The 13384-nt window shown below is 40.6% G+C and overlaps 3 protein-coding genes across 3 annotated transcripts; all 3 read left to right on the top strand.

The window, feature by feature from the left end:
• Positions 1–1549: 1549 nt before the first annotated feature.
• On the top strand, positions 1550–3633 carry LOC308107711 (uncharacterized protein). The gene is made up of 2 exons (XM_080460194.1): positions 1550–1679; positions 2499–3633. Exon 2 carries the CDS (start codon positions 2508–2510, stop codon positions 3381–3383), a length of 876 nt encoding a protein of 291 aa, XP_080316320.1. The 5' UTR covers positions 1550–1679; positions 2499–2507; the 3' UTR covers positions 3384–3633.
• A 1440-nt stretch (positions 3634–5073) lies between these two features.
• On the top strand, positions 5074–8368 carry LOC308107960 (uncharacterized protein). Its single transcript, XM_080460583.1, has 2 exons — positions 5074–5157; positions 7234–8368. The coding sequence occupies exon 2, from the start codon at positions 7243–7245 to the stop codon at positions 8116–8118; it is 876 nt and encodes a 291-aa protein (XP_080316709.1). The 5' UTR covers positions 5074–5157; positions 7234–7242; the 3' UTR covers positions 8119–8368.
• Positions 8369–9808: 1440 nt separating this feature from the next.
• On the top strand, positions 9809–13103 carry LOC308107871 (uncharacterized protein). Its single transcript, XM_080460443.1, has 2 exons — positions 9809–9892; positions 11969–13103. Exon 2 carries the CDS (start codon positions 11978–11980, stop codon positions 12851–12853), a length of 876 nt encoding a protein of 291 aa, XP_080316569.1. The 5' UTR covers positions 9809–9892; positions 11969–11977; the 3' UTR covers positions 12854–13103.
• Positions 13104–13384: the final 281 nt, after the last annotated feature.

The following is a 13384-nucleotide window of genomic DNA, read 5'->3' on the forward strand; positions in this document are numbered from 1 at the left end:
CTGAGTAGCAGTAATCACACTTTGCAGTAACCGCTAGGTATAAATGATGTTGAGTTAAAAATCTTAAGATGTTAAAGTCAGTCAAAACTGAAGCCAAACATCTTCAATCTGTTTTTCCTACAGTTAACTGTTAACTGTGTGTGTGTGTGTGTGTGTGTGTGTGTGTGTGTGTGTGTGTGTGTGTGTGTGTGTGTGTGTGTGTGTGTGTGTGTGTGTGTGTGTGTGTGTGTGTGTGTGTGTGTGTGTGTGTGTGTGTGTGTGTGTGAAGGTAGTAAACGACTATTCATTGTAGGATCTCTGATTTCATTCTTACTTGAGCTCTGCTTGAACCCTAACCCTCAAAGTGCCCATCCCCTGTGTTCTCTGGAACTGCTATATCCTGTGAATCTCATTTAATGTAAAAATGGACTTGCATAACTGCATGGATTCTCTTGAACGAATGCGTTGTGACAGGTGGTTGGTTAAGACTGCTGATTCAGTCATTTTTCTGTTATCACTCTCACTTCCTATTAAACATTAAAAACACAGTTTGTAATATCACAAAAAAAATCTGCGTATCTCTGGAACTTGGCTTGACTTTTGACCCCAGGTCAAGTCGAGCCACGCTTATTTGTTGGGCTTCTCTGTAAGAGGGCCCTGGAATGTATTTGTAGTATTTGTTGCTATATAAATAAAGTTGACTTGAAATGAATAGAATTAGAATAGCACCATTCATACTCATGGCAAGTGCTTCATAATGGCAAAGAAATACATCAAATTACATTAAAATTATAGACATAAAAGAAGATGAAGGGAAAAAAAAGAACATTTAAAGATAAAAGACAATTAAAACAGTTTGAACGCCCAGCACTCTGTAGAGCAGCAGTGAGATTTTAAAATCCAGTGTAGTGTTTTGAGGATCTGGTCCAGTCTCTTGGTGTTTGTCGGGACTCTGGCAGCAGCATTCTGGATCAGCTGAAGCTGCTTGATTTTTGTTCAGACCTGTACAAACTCTCGCTGGCTGAAAATGAAACATTAACAAGTATTTCTATGTCTGGTTTAGACACAAAACACTTTTTTCCAGCTACTTTTTTCAGGTGGTAACAGGCAGCTTTAGTAATAGCTTTTAAGTGGCGGATAGAATTCATATCTGAGTCAACAATTACACCGAGAATTCTAGTTTCAGCTTTCAATGACACGGATAATACATGGGACAATTAGGAATTGTTGACAGGATGAACTATTCTCAGTCCAGTAAACATTTATTCATTTGAAACCAGAAAAGAAGTGCAGAAGCTGCTGGATATAGACCAGACCAGCATGAGGAAGGTTAATTTCTCTGTCCAAAGGAAAACAAGGTGGCAGTCATTCTAAGGAAGTTACTCAGAATAATAATTAAAGATACTGTGGAATTCTGTGGAAAGAAGAGATAAAGTGGATAAAATTGATGATTGACAGTATTGACCGTTTCACAGGGACTTCTCAAGAATTTCAAAGTGGTGATTTCACAATCAGCATCTGCGCCTTTTTCCCTATATAAAGACGAGTGATTCTGTGACAGAACAGCAGCATCCAGCAGCGTCCAGCAGCGTCCAGCAGCGTCCAGCAGCATCCAGGAGCGTCCAGGAGCGTCCAGCAGCGTCCAGCAGCGTCCAGCCAGCAACGTCTATCTGACTTCAGAACCAACAGTCTGTCTTTGCGTAAGTTTTCACCTGCTTACTTTTTGCTTTGTTCCTCTTTGTGTCATTGTATCCTGGATGAACATGTTCTTCAGTATCATTATTTTCACACACCATATTTCTTCAAGACCAATTTAAATATTTAATAAAAAGCATCTTGTGGTCTGATGTTTTAGATGTAAATAATGTGAATTTAAAACATTTGCTCGCCATTATTATTTTAATTGTCGTCTTGTTTGATAATGAGTCATTTCATATTAAATATTCCAAAATGACTATAATCCATTTGTGGGATAAAAACAATGCAGCATCTTGCTGCATCAAATATTCATAATTATTTTTTCGTCTCTGCAACATGGAGACTTTAAAACAGGTCTTTTGTTGCAATAAGATTCAATAGTTCAGTGCTTTCTTCTTAACTATTTACATTGGATTTTCAAAATGTTCAAACACTGTTAGACACAATCAACATGTTTATTTTCAGAAATCAGTTGGTCCACAGCTGTGTATTTAAAATCTTTAGTCTCTTGGATTATGCACAACCAAAATAATATTTTATACTCTGCCTGTTCACACGGAGTCACATCTCATGGTCTTAATTTTCATCTATGCCTTCAATCCTATGAACTAAAGCTTCTGATATAGACTTTGCATTGCTTTTGGTGCACATTGAAATGAAAAATAAAATAGTCTGCTTCAGAGAGCTCAGTTGGAATATATTCTTTAATACTTTACATGGGTATATCCTTTCAATCATGCAGAGGATGTTTCTTCATGTGTAAACACAAATTCTGTATGACCTAATGTTCACTCATGAACTTTTCACTTGTTTTGATGCAGGAACCAAAAATGCCCATCACTCAGATTGCCGTCTCCTTGAATGACATTGAAGAGAGTCAGCTCCGTGCTCAGGGGTTCAGAAAGGATGAAGTCAATCTGAACAAAGGAGCCGGAGGCAACAACATCCACCTCTGGTACAAAGATGAGAGCAGTGGCCAGTCTATCACCAGGATTCAGTTTTCATACACTGATGATATGGCAAAGGGTCTCTCTGATGCAGGGTACCGCAAGATCGACAAGAACCTCAACGCCGGAGCAGGAGGAGCCTGTGTCTACCTGTGGTACTACAAGGGTACCACAGAGGCTGATGCTGCCATCAGAGACCTCCATGTCTCCACTGACGCCACTGATGAAGCCCAGAAGGTTCGATTCGGCTGGGAGAGGCTGACCTGTGATCTGAACCAGGAGGCCGGAGGAAACTGGATCTACCTGTGGGTGAAGAGAGAGACCCCAGTGTACATCAGTGACGTCACTGCCACCTCCACCTGGACCAGTGACATCGACCTCTTGGAGAGAGGCTACACCCGAATGGATGACAACACCAACAAGTTTGTGAAGAACAACCGGGTCTACATCTGGTACCTTCTTAGCCCTGACAAGCGGAAGGCTGTCAGGGATCTGCAGGTCTCCACCAATGAGGCCGAGTACCACAACATCCAACAACAAGGGTTCACTGTGGTCAACATGGATCTGAACAAGGGGACCGGAAGAAACGAGGTGTTCCTGTGGTACAGGAAGGATGGGAACGACCCCATCAAGGGCATGGGGATCATCACTGATCGAGCTGTCAAGCCGTATAAAGAGGTGGGGGCCGGCGTCTTGAAGATGACCCACGCCAGCAGCTGCAGTGGAAGTTACACCACCTTCCTGTGCTTTTACCGCTGAGAGCTGTGGTGGTGAGCGAGCTGAGCCTGCTCTCTGAGAATAATGCATCCAGTCATAAACAACCACTTTAATAAATGATTTGCTCTTCTTCAATGCAATAATGTCTGATTATTTTAACTCTAAAACTGTAGTGGATCATAAATCGTACCATGATTCAAACTGATTCAAACTGCTTAATATATTATCAAATGACTCTTTGTGACTTTGTTCTCTTGACTTTCTGCTTCAATAAAAGGCTCATTTGCATTTGAAATATATTGTTTTTTGTGTTATTTCCATTGTCATTTTGATAAAATATTGAAATCCAACATAGTGGTTGGCACAGAGTAAAAGTTTTAATTACAACTATTCTCAAAAGGCATGCAGTTCATCACAGAATTTAAGAAAGGTAGTAAACGACTATTCATTGTAGGATCTCTGATTATATTCTTAATTGAGCTCTGCTTGAACCACACCCTCAAAGTGCCCATCCCCTGTGTTCTCTGGAACTGCTATATCCTGTGAATCTCATTTCATGTTAAATGGACTGGCATAATTGCATGGATTCTTTTGAATGAGCACGTTGTGACAGGTAGTTGGTTAAGACTGCTGATTCAGTAATTTTTCTGTTATCACTCTCACTTCCTATTAAAGATTAAAAGCACAGTTTGTAATATCACAAAAAACAAATCTGCGTATCTCTGGAACTTGGCTTGACTTTTCACCCCAGGTCAAGTCGAGCCACGCTTATTTGTTGGGCTTCTCTGTAAGAGGGCCCTGGAATGTATTTGTAGTATTTGTTGCTATATAAATAAAGTTGACTTGAAATGAATAGAATTAGAATAGCACCATTCATACTCATGGCAAGTGCTTCATAATGGCAAAGAAATACATCAAATTACATTAAAATCATAGACATAAAAGAAAATGTTGAGGGGGGAAAAAAAACAACATTTAAAGATAAAAGACAATTAAAACAGTTTGAACGCCCAGCGCTTTGTAGAGCAGCAGTGAGATTTTAAAATCCAGTTTCGTGTTTTGAGGATCTGGTCCAGTCTCTTGGCGTTAGTCGGGACTCTGGCAGCAGCATTCTGGATCAGCTGAAGCTGCTTGATTTTTATTCAGACCTGTACAAACTCTCGCTGGCTGAAAATGAAACATGAACAAGTATTTCTATGTCTGGTTTAGACACAAAACACTTTATTCCAGCTACTTTTTTCAGGTGGTAACAGGCAGCTTTAGTAATAGCTTTTAAGTGGCGGTTAGAATTCATATCTGAGTCAACAATTACACCGAGAATTCTAGTTTCAGCTTTCAATGACACGGATAATACATGGGACAATTAGGAATTGTTGACAGGATGAACTATTCTCAGTCCAGTAAACATTTATTCATTTGAAACCAGAAAAGAAGTGCAGAAGCTGCTGGATATAGACCAGACCAGCATGAGGAAGGTTCATTTCTCTGTCCAAAGGAAAACAAGGTGATAGTCATTCTAAGGAAGTTACTCAGAATAATAACTGAAGATACTGTGGAATTCTGTGGAAAGAAGAGATAAAGTGGATAAAATTGATGATTGACAGTATTGACCGTTTCACAGGGACTTCTCAAGAATTTCAAAGTGGTGATTTCACAATCAGCATCTGCGCCTTTTTCCCTATATAAAGACGAGTGATTCTGTGACAGAACAGCAGCATCCAGCAGCGTCCAGCAGCGTCCAGGAGCGTCCAGCAGCGTCCAGCAGCGTCCAGCCAGCAACGTCTATCTGACTTCAGAACCAACAGTCTGTCTTTGCGTAAGTTTTCACCTGCTTACTTTTTGCTTTGTTCCTCTTTGTGTCATTGTATCCTGGATGAACATGTTCTTCAGTATCATTATTTTCACACACCATATTTCTTCAAGACCAATTTAAATATTTAATAAAAAGCATCTTGTGGTCTGATGTTTTAGATGTAAATAATGTGAATTTAAAACATTTGCTCGCCATTATTATTTTAATTGTCGTCTTGTTTGATAATGAGTCATTTCATATTAAATATTCCAAAATGACTATAATCCATTTGTGGGATAAAAACAATGCAGCATCTTGCTGTATCAAATATTCATAATTATTTTTTCGTCTCTGCAACATGGAGACTTTAAAACAGGTCTTTTGTTGCAATAAGATTCAATAGTTCAGTGCTTTCTTCTTAACTATTTACATTGGATTTTCAAAATGTTCAAACACTGTTAGACACAATCAACATGTTTATTTTCAGAAATCAGTTGGTCCACAGCTGTGTATTTAAAATCTTTAGTCTCTTGGATTATGCACAACCAAAATAATATTTTATACTCTGCCTGTTCACACGGAGTCACATCTCATGGTCTTAATTTTCATCTTTACCTTCATATCCTATGAACTAAAGCTTCTGATATAGACTTTGCATTGCTTTTGGTGCACATTGAAATGAAAAATAAAATAGTCTGCTTCAGAGAGCTCAGTTGGAATATATTCTTTAAAGGAGACATATCATGCTTTTAAATCCTTCCTTTTTACATATAAATCATACAGTTGTGGTCTATACAACGCGGAACTGCAATGCTTGGGTCTGAATTCCTCATTATTAGAGCTCCACAGGCCCCTTTTCAACCCCTTTTCTGATGTGCTTCTGAGAGCAACTCGTTTTGGGGCGGTCTCTTCAAATGCAAATGAGACACTTCATACCCCTCCTCCTCTCCAGGTTGCAGAGGTGACACTCGGTTCAACGTCACCCTGTTCGGCCATCTTTGTAGTTTGATAGAACAGATACAATTATCTAGCGGCGCAGAAACTTTATATTCACACATTATTTACAAAATGTCAACAACGGAAGATTTGTCCATCCAGCCATACATGTTGGAGCCAGAGTCGGACCCGGCGGAGCGAGATGAAAATGACGATGATGCACCTACAGAACAACGTCTTCATATGGATGTAACGCAATGGTGTGTTACTATATTTACACTAACTTCTCCATCCATGCCCACTACTACAATACTGCCTGTATTACAACGACTATTTAACACAGAAGTTACATTATAATCTAAAACGAGCACACAGCGCTAACATATGAAGACGGTGCAACTGCTAATGCTAACAAAACAATGACAGGGACGTCTTATCATCACACTTTTTAGCGTTATATACAGCTTACCGAAGTGCTCTGTTCGTCGTCTCCATAGATAGAAGGAACTGACCGCTCAATCAGACCAAGTCTTTCGGCAAATCCTTCTTTATACTGGCGGAGGTTGCTGAAGCAGTCGTCCTTAAAGTGATTCGCGCACACAAAAATGACCTTACCCACAGATGTGGGTACATTTCTGTGAAAAATAAAACTCAACCAGGCACTTCGAAAAGGTTCTGATGCTGGGAGACGGTGTAACGAAGCTTGTGGGTTACTACATCCAACAACCGAACATTTCGACTTATCCTCTCGTAACTTCGGTTGGACTACAAAATCGCAGCGAGAAACAAAAATGGCGGATTGCTCGAAATGTCGATGTCCTAATTTGGCAGTTCCGCTGAGAATACTGTGACGTCATTGTTCAAAAAACGTAATAGAGAATAGAAAAATCGAAACCGATCGCAAAATATGACCAAAACAGAATATAAAGATATCAACGGAGCACCTGAAGAGACTACTTTGAACTTTTCTGTACTTCTAAACACTCTAAATATACAACAAAATGCATTTAAGGGCTAAAAAAGTGGATTTAGCATGATATGTCCCCTTTAATACTTCACATGGGTATATCCTTTCAATCATGCAGAGGATGTTTCTTCATGTGTAAACACAAATTCTGGATGACCTAATGTTCACTCATGAACTTTTCACTTGTTTTGATGCAGGAACCAAAAATGCCCATCACTCAGATTGCCGTCTCCTTGAATGACATTGAAGAGAGTCAGCTCCGTGCTCAGGGGTTCAGAAAGGATGAAGTCAATCTGAACAAAGGAGCCGGAGGCAACAACATCCACCTCTGGTACAAAGATGAGAGCAGTGGCCAGTCTATCACCAGGATTCAGTTTTCATACACTGATGATATGGCAAAGGGTCTCTCTGATGCAGGGTACCGCAAGATCGACAAGAACCTCAACGCCGGAGCAGGAGGAGCCTGTGTCTACCTGTGGTACTACAAGGGTACCACAGAGGCTGATGCTGCCATCAGAGACCTCCATGTCTCCACTGACGCCACTGATGAAGCCCAGAAGGTTCGATTCGGCTGGGAGAGGCTGACCTGTGATCTGAACCAGGAGGCCGGAGGAAACTGGATCTACCTGTGGGTGAAGAGAGAGACCCCAGTGTACATCAGTGACGTCACTGCCACCTCCACCTGGACCAGTGACATCGACCTCTTGGAGAGAGGCTACACCCGAATGGATGACAACACCAACAAGTTTGTGAAGAACAACCGGGTCTACATCTGGTACCTTCTTAGCCCTGACAAGCGGAAGGCTGTCAGGGATCTGCAGGTCTCCACCAATGAGGCCGAGTACCACAACATCCAACAACAAGGGTTCACTGTGGTCAACATGGATCTGAACAAGGGGACCGGAAGAAACGAGGTGTTCCTGTGGTACAGGAAGGATGGGAACGACCCCATCAAGGGCATGGGGATCATCACCGATCGAGCTGTCAAGCCGTATAAAGAGGTGGGGGCCGGCGTCTTGAAGATGACCCACGCCAGCAGCTGCAGTGGAAGTTACACCACCTTCCTGTGCTTTTACCGCTGAGAGCTGTGGTGGTGAGCGAGCTGAGCCTGCTCTCTGAGAATAATGCATCCAGTCATAAACAACCACTTTAATAAATGATTTGCTCTTCTTCAATGCAATAATGTCTGATTATTTTAACTCTAAAACTGTAGTGGATCATAAATCGTACCATGATTCAAACTGATTCAAACTGCTTAATATATTATCAAATGACTCTTTGTGACTTTGTTCTCTTGACTTTCTGCTTCAATAAAAGGCTCATTTGCATTTGAAATATATTGTTTTTTGTGTTATTTCCATTGTCATTTTGATAAAATATTGAAATCCAACATAGTGGTTGGCACAGAGTAAAAGTTTTAATTACAACTATTCTCAAAAGGCATGCAGTTCATCACAGAATTTAAGAAAGGTAGTAAACGACTATTCATTGTAGGATCTCTGATTATATTCTTAATTGAGCTCTGCTTGAACCACACCCTCAAAGTGCCCATCCCCTGTGTTCTCTGGAACTGCTATATCCTGTGAATCTCATTTCATGTTAAATGGACTGGCATAATTGCATGGATTCTTTTGAATGAGCACGTTGTGACAGGTAGTTGGTTAAGACTGCTGATTCAGTAATTTTTCTGTTATCACTCTCACTTCCTATTAAAGATTAAAAGCACAGTTTGTAATATCACAAAAAACAAATCTGCGTATCTCTGGAACTTGGCTTGACTTTTCACCCCAGGTCAAGTCGAGCCACGCTTATTTGTTGGGCTTCTCTGTAAGAGGGCCCTGGAATGTATTTGTAGTATTTGTTGCTATATAAATAAAGTTGACTTGAAATGAATAGAATTAGAATAGCACCATTCATACTCATGGCAAGTGCTTCATAATGGCAAAGAAATACATCAAATTACATTAAAATCATAGACATAAAAGAAAATGTTGAGGGGGGAAAAAAAACAACATTTAAAGATAAAAGACAATTAAAACAGTTTGAACGCCCAGCGCTTTGTAGAGCAGCAGTGAGATTTTAAAATCCAGTTTCGTGTTTTGAGGATCTGGTCCAGTCTCTTGGCGTTAGTCGGGACTCTGGCAGCAGCATTCTGGATCAGCTGAAGCTGCTTGATTTTTGTTCAGACCTGTACAAACTCTCGCTGGCTGAAAATGAAACATGAACAAGTATTTCTATGTCTGGTTTAGACACAAAACACTTTATTCCAGCTACTTTTTTCAGGTGGTAACAGGCAGCTTTAGTAATAGCTTTTAAGTGGCGGTTAGAATTCATATCTGAGTCAACAATTACACCGAGAATTCTAGTTTCAGCTTTCAATGACACGGATAATACATGGGACAATTAGGAATTGTTGACAGGATGAACTATTCTCAGTCCAGTAAACATTTATTCATTTGAAACCAGAAAAGAAGTGCAGAAGCTGCTGGATATAGACCAGACCAGCATGAGGAAGGTTCATTTCTCTGTCCAAAGGAAAACAAGGTGATAGTCATTCTAAGGAAGTTACTCAGAATAATAATTAAAGATACTGTGGAATTCTGTGGAAAGAAGAGATAAAGTGGATAAAATTGATGATTGACAGTATTGACCGTTTCACAGGGACTTCTCAAGAATTTCAAAGTGGTGATTTCACAATCAGCATCTGCGCCTTTTTCCCTATATAAAGACGAGTGATTCTGTGACAGAACAGCAGCATCCAGCAGCGTCCAGCAGCGTCCAGGAGCGTCCAGCAGCGTCCAGCAGCGTCCAGCCAGCAACGTCTATCTGACTTCAGAACCAACAGTCTGTCTTTGCGTAAGTTTTCACCTGCTTACTTTTTGCTTTGTTCCTCTTTGTGTCATTGTATCCTGGATGAACATGTTCTTCAGTATCATTATTTTCACACACCATATTTCTTCAAGACCAATTTAAATATTTAATAAAAAGCATCTTGTGGTCTGATGTTTTAGATGTAAATAATGTGAATTTAAAACATTTGCTCGCCATTATTATTTTAATTGTCGTCTTGTTTGATAATGAGTCATTTCATATTAAATATTCCAAAATGACTATAATCCATTTGTGGGATAAAAACAATGCAGCATCTTGCTGTATCAAATATTCATAATTATTTTTTCGTCTCTGCAACATGGAGACTTTAAAACGGGTCTTTTGTTGCAATAAGATTCAATAGTTCAGTGCTTTCTTCTTAACTATTTACATTGGATTTTCAAAATGTTCAAACACTGTTAGACACAATCAACATGTTTATTTTCAGAAATCAGTTGGTCCACAGCTGTGTATTTAAAATCTTTAGTCTCTTGGATTATGCACAACCAAAATAATATTTTATACTCTGCCTGTTCACACGGAGTCACATCTCATGGTCTTAATTTTCATCTTTACCTTCATATCCTATGAACTAAAGCTTCTGATATAGACTTTGCATTGCTTTTGGTGCACATTGAAATGAAAAATAAAATAGTCTGCTTCAGAGAGCTCAGTTGGAATATATTCTTTAAAGGAGACATATCATGCTTTTAAATCCTTCCTTTTTACATATAAATCATACAGTTGTGGTCTATACAACGCGGAACTGCAATGCTTGGGTCTGAATTCCTCATTATTAGAGCTCCACAGGCCCCTTTTCAACCCCTTTTCTGATGTGCTTCTGAGAGCAACTCGTTTTGGGGCGGTCTCTTCAAATGCAAATGAGACACTTCATACCCCTCCTCCTCTCCAGGTTGCAGAGGTGACACTCGGTTCAACGTCACCCTGTTCGGCCATCTTTGTAGTTTGATAGAACAGATACAATTATCTAGCGGCGCAGAAACTTTATATTCACACATTATTTACAAAATGTCAACAACGGAAGATTTGTCCATCCAGCCATACATGTTGGAGCCAGAGTCGGACCCGGCGGAGCGAGATGAAAATGACGATGATGCACCTACAGAACAACGTCTTCATATGGATGTAACGCAATGGTGTGTTACTATATTTACACTAACTTCTCCATCCATGCCCACTACTACAATACTGCCTGTATTACAACGACTATTTAACACAGAAGTTACATTATAATCTAAAACGAGCACACAGCGCTAACATATGAAGACGGTGCAACTGCTAATGCTAACAAAACAATGACAGGGACGTCTTATCATCACACTTTTTAGCGTTATATACAGCTTACCGAAGTGCTCTGTTCGTCGTCTCCATAGATAGAAGGAACTGACCGCTCAATCAGACCAAGTCTTTCGGCAAATCCTTCTTTATACTGGCGGAGGTTGCTGAAGCAGTCGTCCTTAAAGTGATTCGCGCACACAAAAATGACCTTACCCACAGATGTGGGTACATTTCTGTGAAAAATAAAACTCAACCAGGCACTTCGAAAAGGTTCTGATGCTGGGAGACGGTGTAACGAAGCTTGTGGGTTACTACATCCAACAACCGAACATTTCGACTTATCCTCTCGTAACTTCGGTTGGACTACAAAATCGCAGCGAGAAACAAAAATGGCGGATTGCTCGAAATGTCGATGTCCTAATTTGGCAGTTCCGCTGAGAATACTGTGACGTCATTGTTCAAAAAACGTAATAGAGAATAGAAAAATCGAAACCGATCGCAAAATATGACCAAAACAGAATATAAAGATATCAACGGAGCACCTGAAGAGACTACTTTGAACTTTTCTGTACTTCTAAACACTCTAAATATACAACAAAATGCATTTAAGGGCTAAAAAAGTGGATTTAGCATGATATGTCCCCTTTAATACTTCACATGGGTATATCCTTTCAATCATGCAGAGGATGTTTCTTCATGTGTAAACACAAATTCTGGATGACCTAATGTTCACTCATGAACTTTTCACTTGTTTTGATGCAGGAACCAAAAATGCCCATCACTCAGATTGCCGTCTCCTTGAATGACATTGAAGAGAGTCAGCTCCGTGCTCAGGGGTTCAGAAAGGATGAAGTCAATCTGAACAAAGGAGCCGGAGGCAACAACATCCACCTCTGGTACAAAGATGAGAGCAGTGGCCAGTCTATCACCAGGATTCAGTTTTCATACACTGATGATATGGCAAAGGGTCTCTCTGATGCAGGGTACCGCAAGATCGACAAGAACCTCAACGCCGGAGCAGGAGGAGCCTGTGTCTACCTGTGGTACTACAAGGGTACCACAGAGGCTGATGCTGCCATCAGAGACCTCCATGTCTCCACTGACGCCACTGATGAAGCCCAGAAGGTTCGATTCGGCTGGGAGAGGCTGACCTGTGATCTGAACCAGGAGGCCGGAGGAAACTGGATCTACCTGTGGGTGAAGAGAGAGACCCCAGTGTACATCAGTGACGTCACTGCCACCTCCACCTGGACCAGTGACATCGACCTCTTGGAGAGAGGCTACACCCGAATGGATGACAACACCAACAAGTTTGTGAAGAACAACCGGGTCTACATCTGGTACCTTCTTAGCCCTGACAAGCGGAAGGCTGTCAGGGATCTGCAGGTCTCCACCAATGAGGCCGAGTACCACAACATCCAACAACAAGGGTTCACTGTGGTCAACATGGATCTGAACAAGGGGACCGGAAGAAACGAGGTGTTCCTGTGGTACAGGAAGGATGGGAACGACCCCATCAAGGGCATGGGGATCATCACCGATCGAGCTGTCAAGCCGTATAAAGAGGTGGGGGCCGGCGTCTTGAAGATGACCCACGCCAGCAGCTGCAGTGGAAGTTACACCACCTTCCTGTGCTTTTACCGCTGAGAGCTGTGGTGGTGAGCGAGCTGAGCCTGCTCTCTGAGAATAATGCATCCAGTCATAAACAACCACTTTAATAAATGATTTGCTCTTCTTCAATGCAATAATGTCTGATTATTTTAACTCTAAAACTGTAGTGGATCATAAATCGTACCATGATTCAAACTGATTCAAACTGCTTAATATATTATCAAATGACTCTTTGTGACTTTGTTCTCTTGACTTTCTGCTTCAATAAAAGGCTCATTTGCATTTGAAATATATTGTTTTTTGTGTTATTTCCATTGTCATTTTGATAAAATATTGAAATCCAACATAGTGGTTGGCACAGAGTAAAAGTTTTAATTACAACTATTCTCAAAAGGCATGCAGTTCATCACAGAATTTAAGAAAGGTAGTAAACGACTATTCATTGTAGGATCTCTGATTATATTCTTAATTGAGCTCTGCTTGAACCACACCCTCAAAGTGCCCATCCCCTGTGTTCTCTGGAACTGCTATATCCTGTGAATCTCATTTCATGTTAAATGGACTGGC

Source organism: Lipophrys pholis, assembly GCF_963383615.2.
Source record: "Lipophrys pholis genome assembly, chromosome: 3".
In the NCBI taxonomy this organism is placed as follows: domain Eukaryota; kingdom Metazoa; phylum Chordata; class Actinopteri; order Blenniiformes; family Blenniidae; genus Lipophrys; species Lipophrys pholis.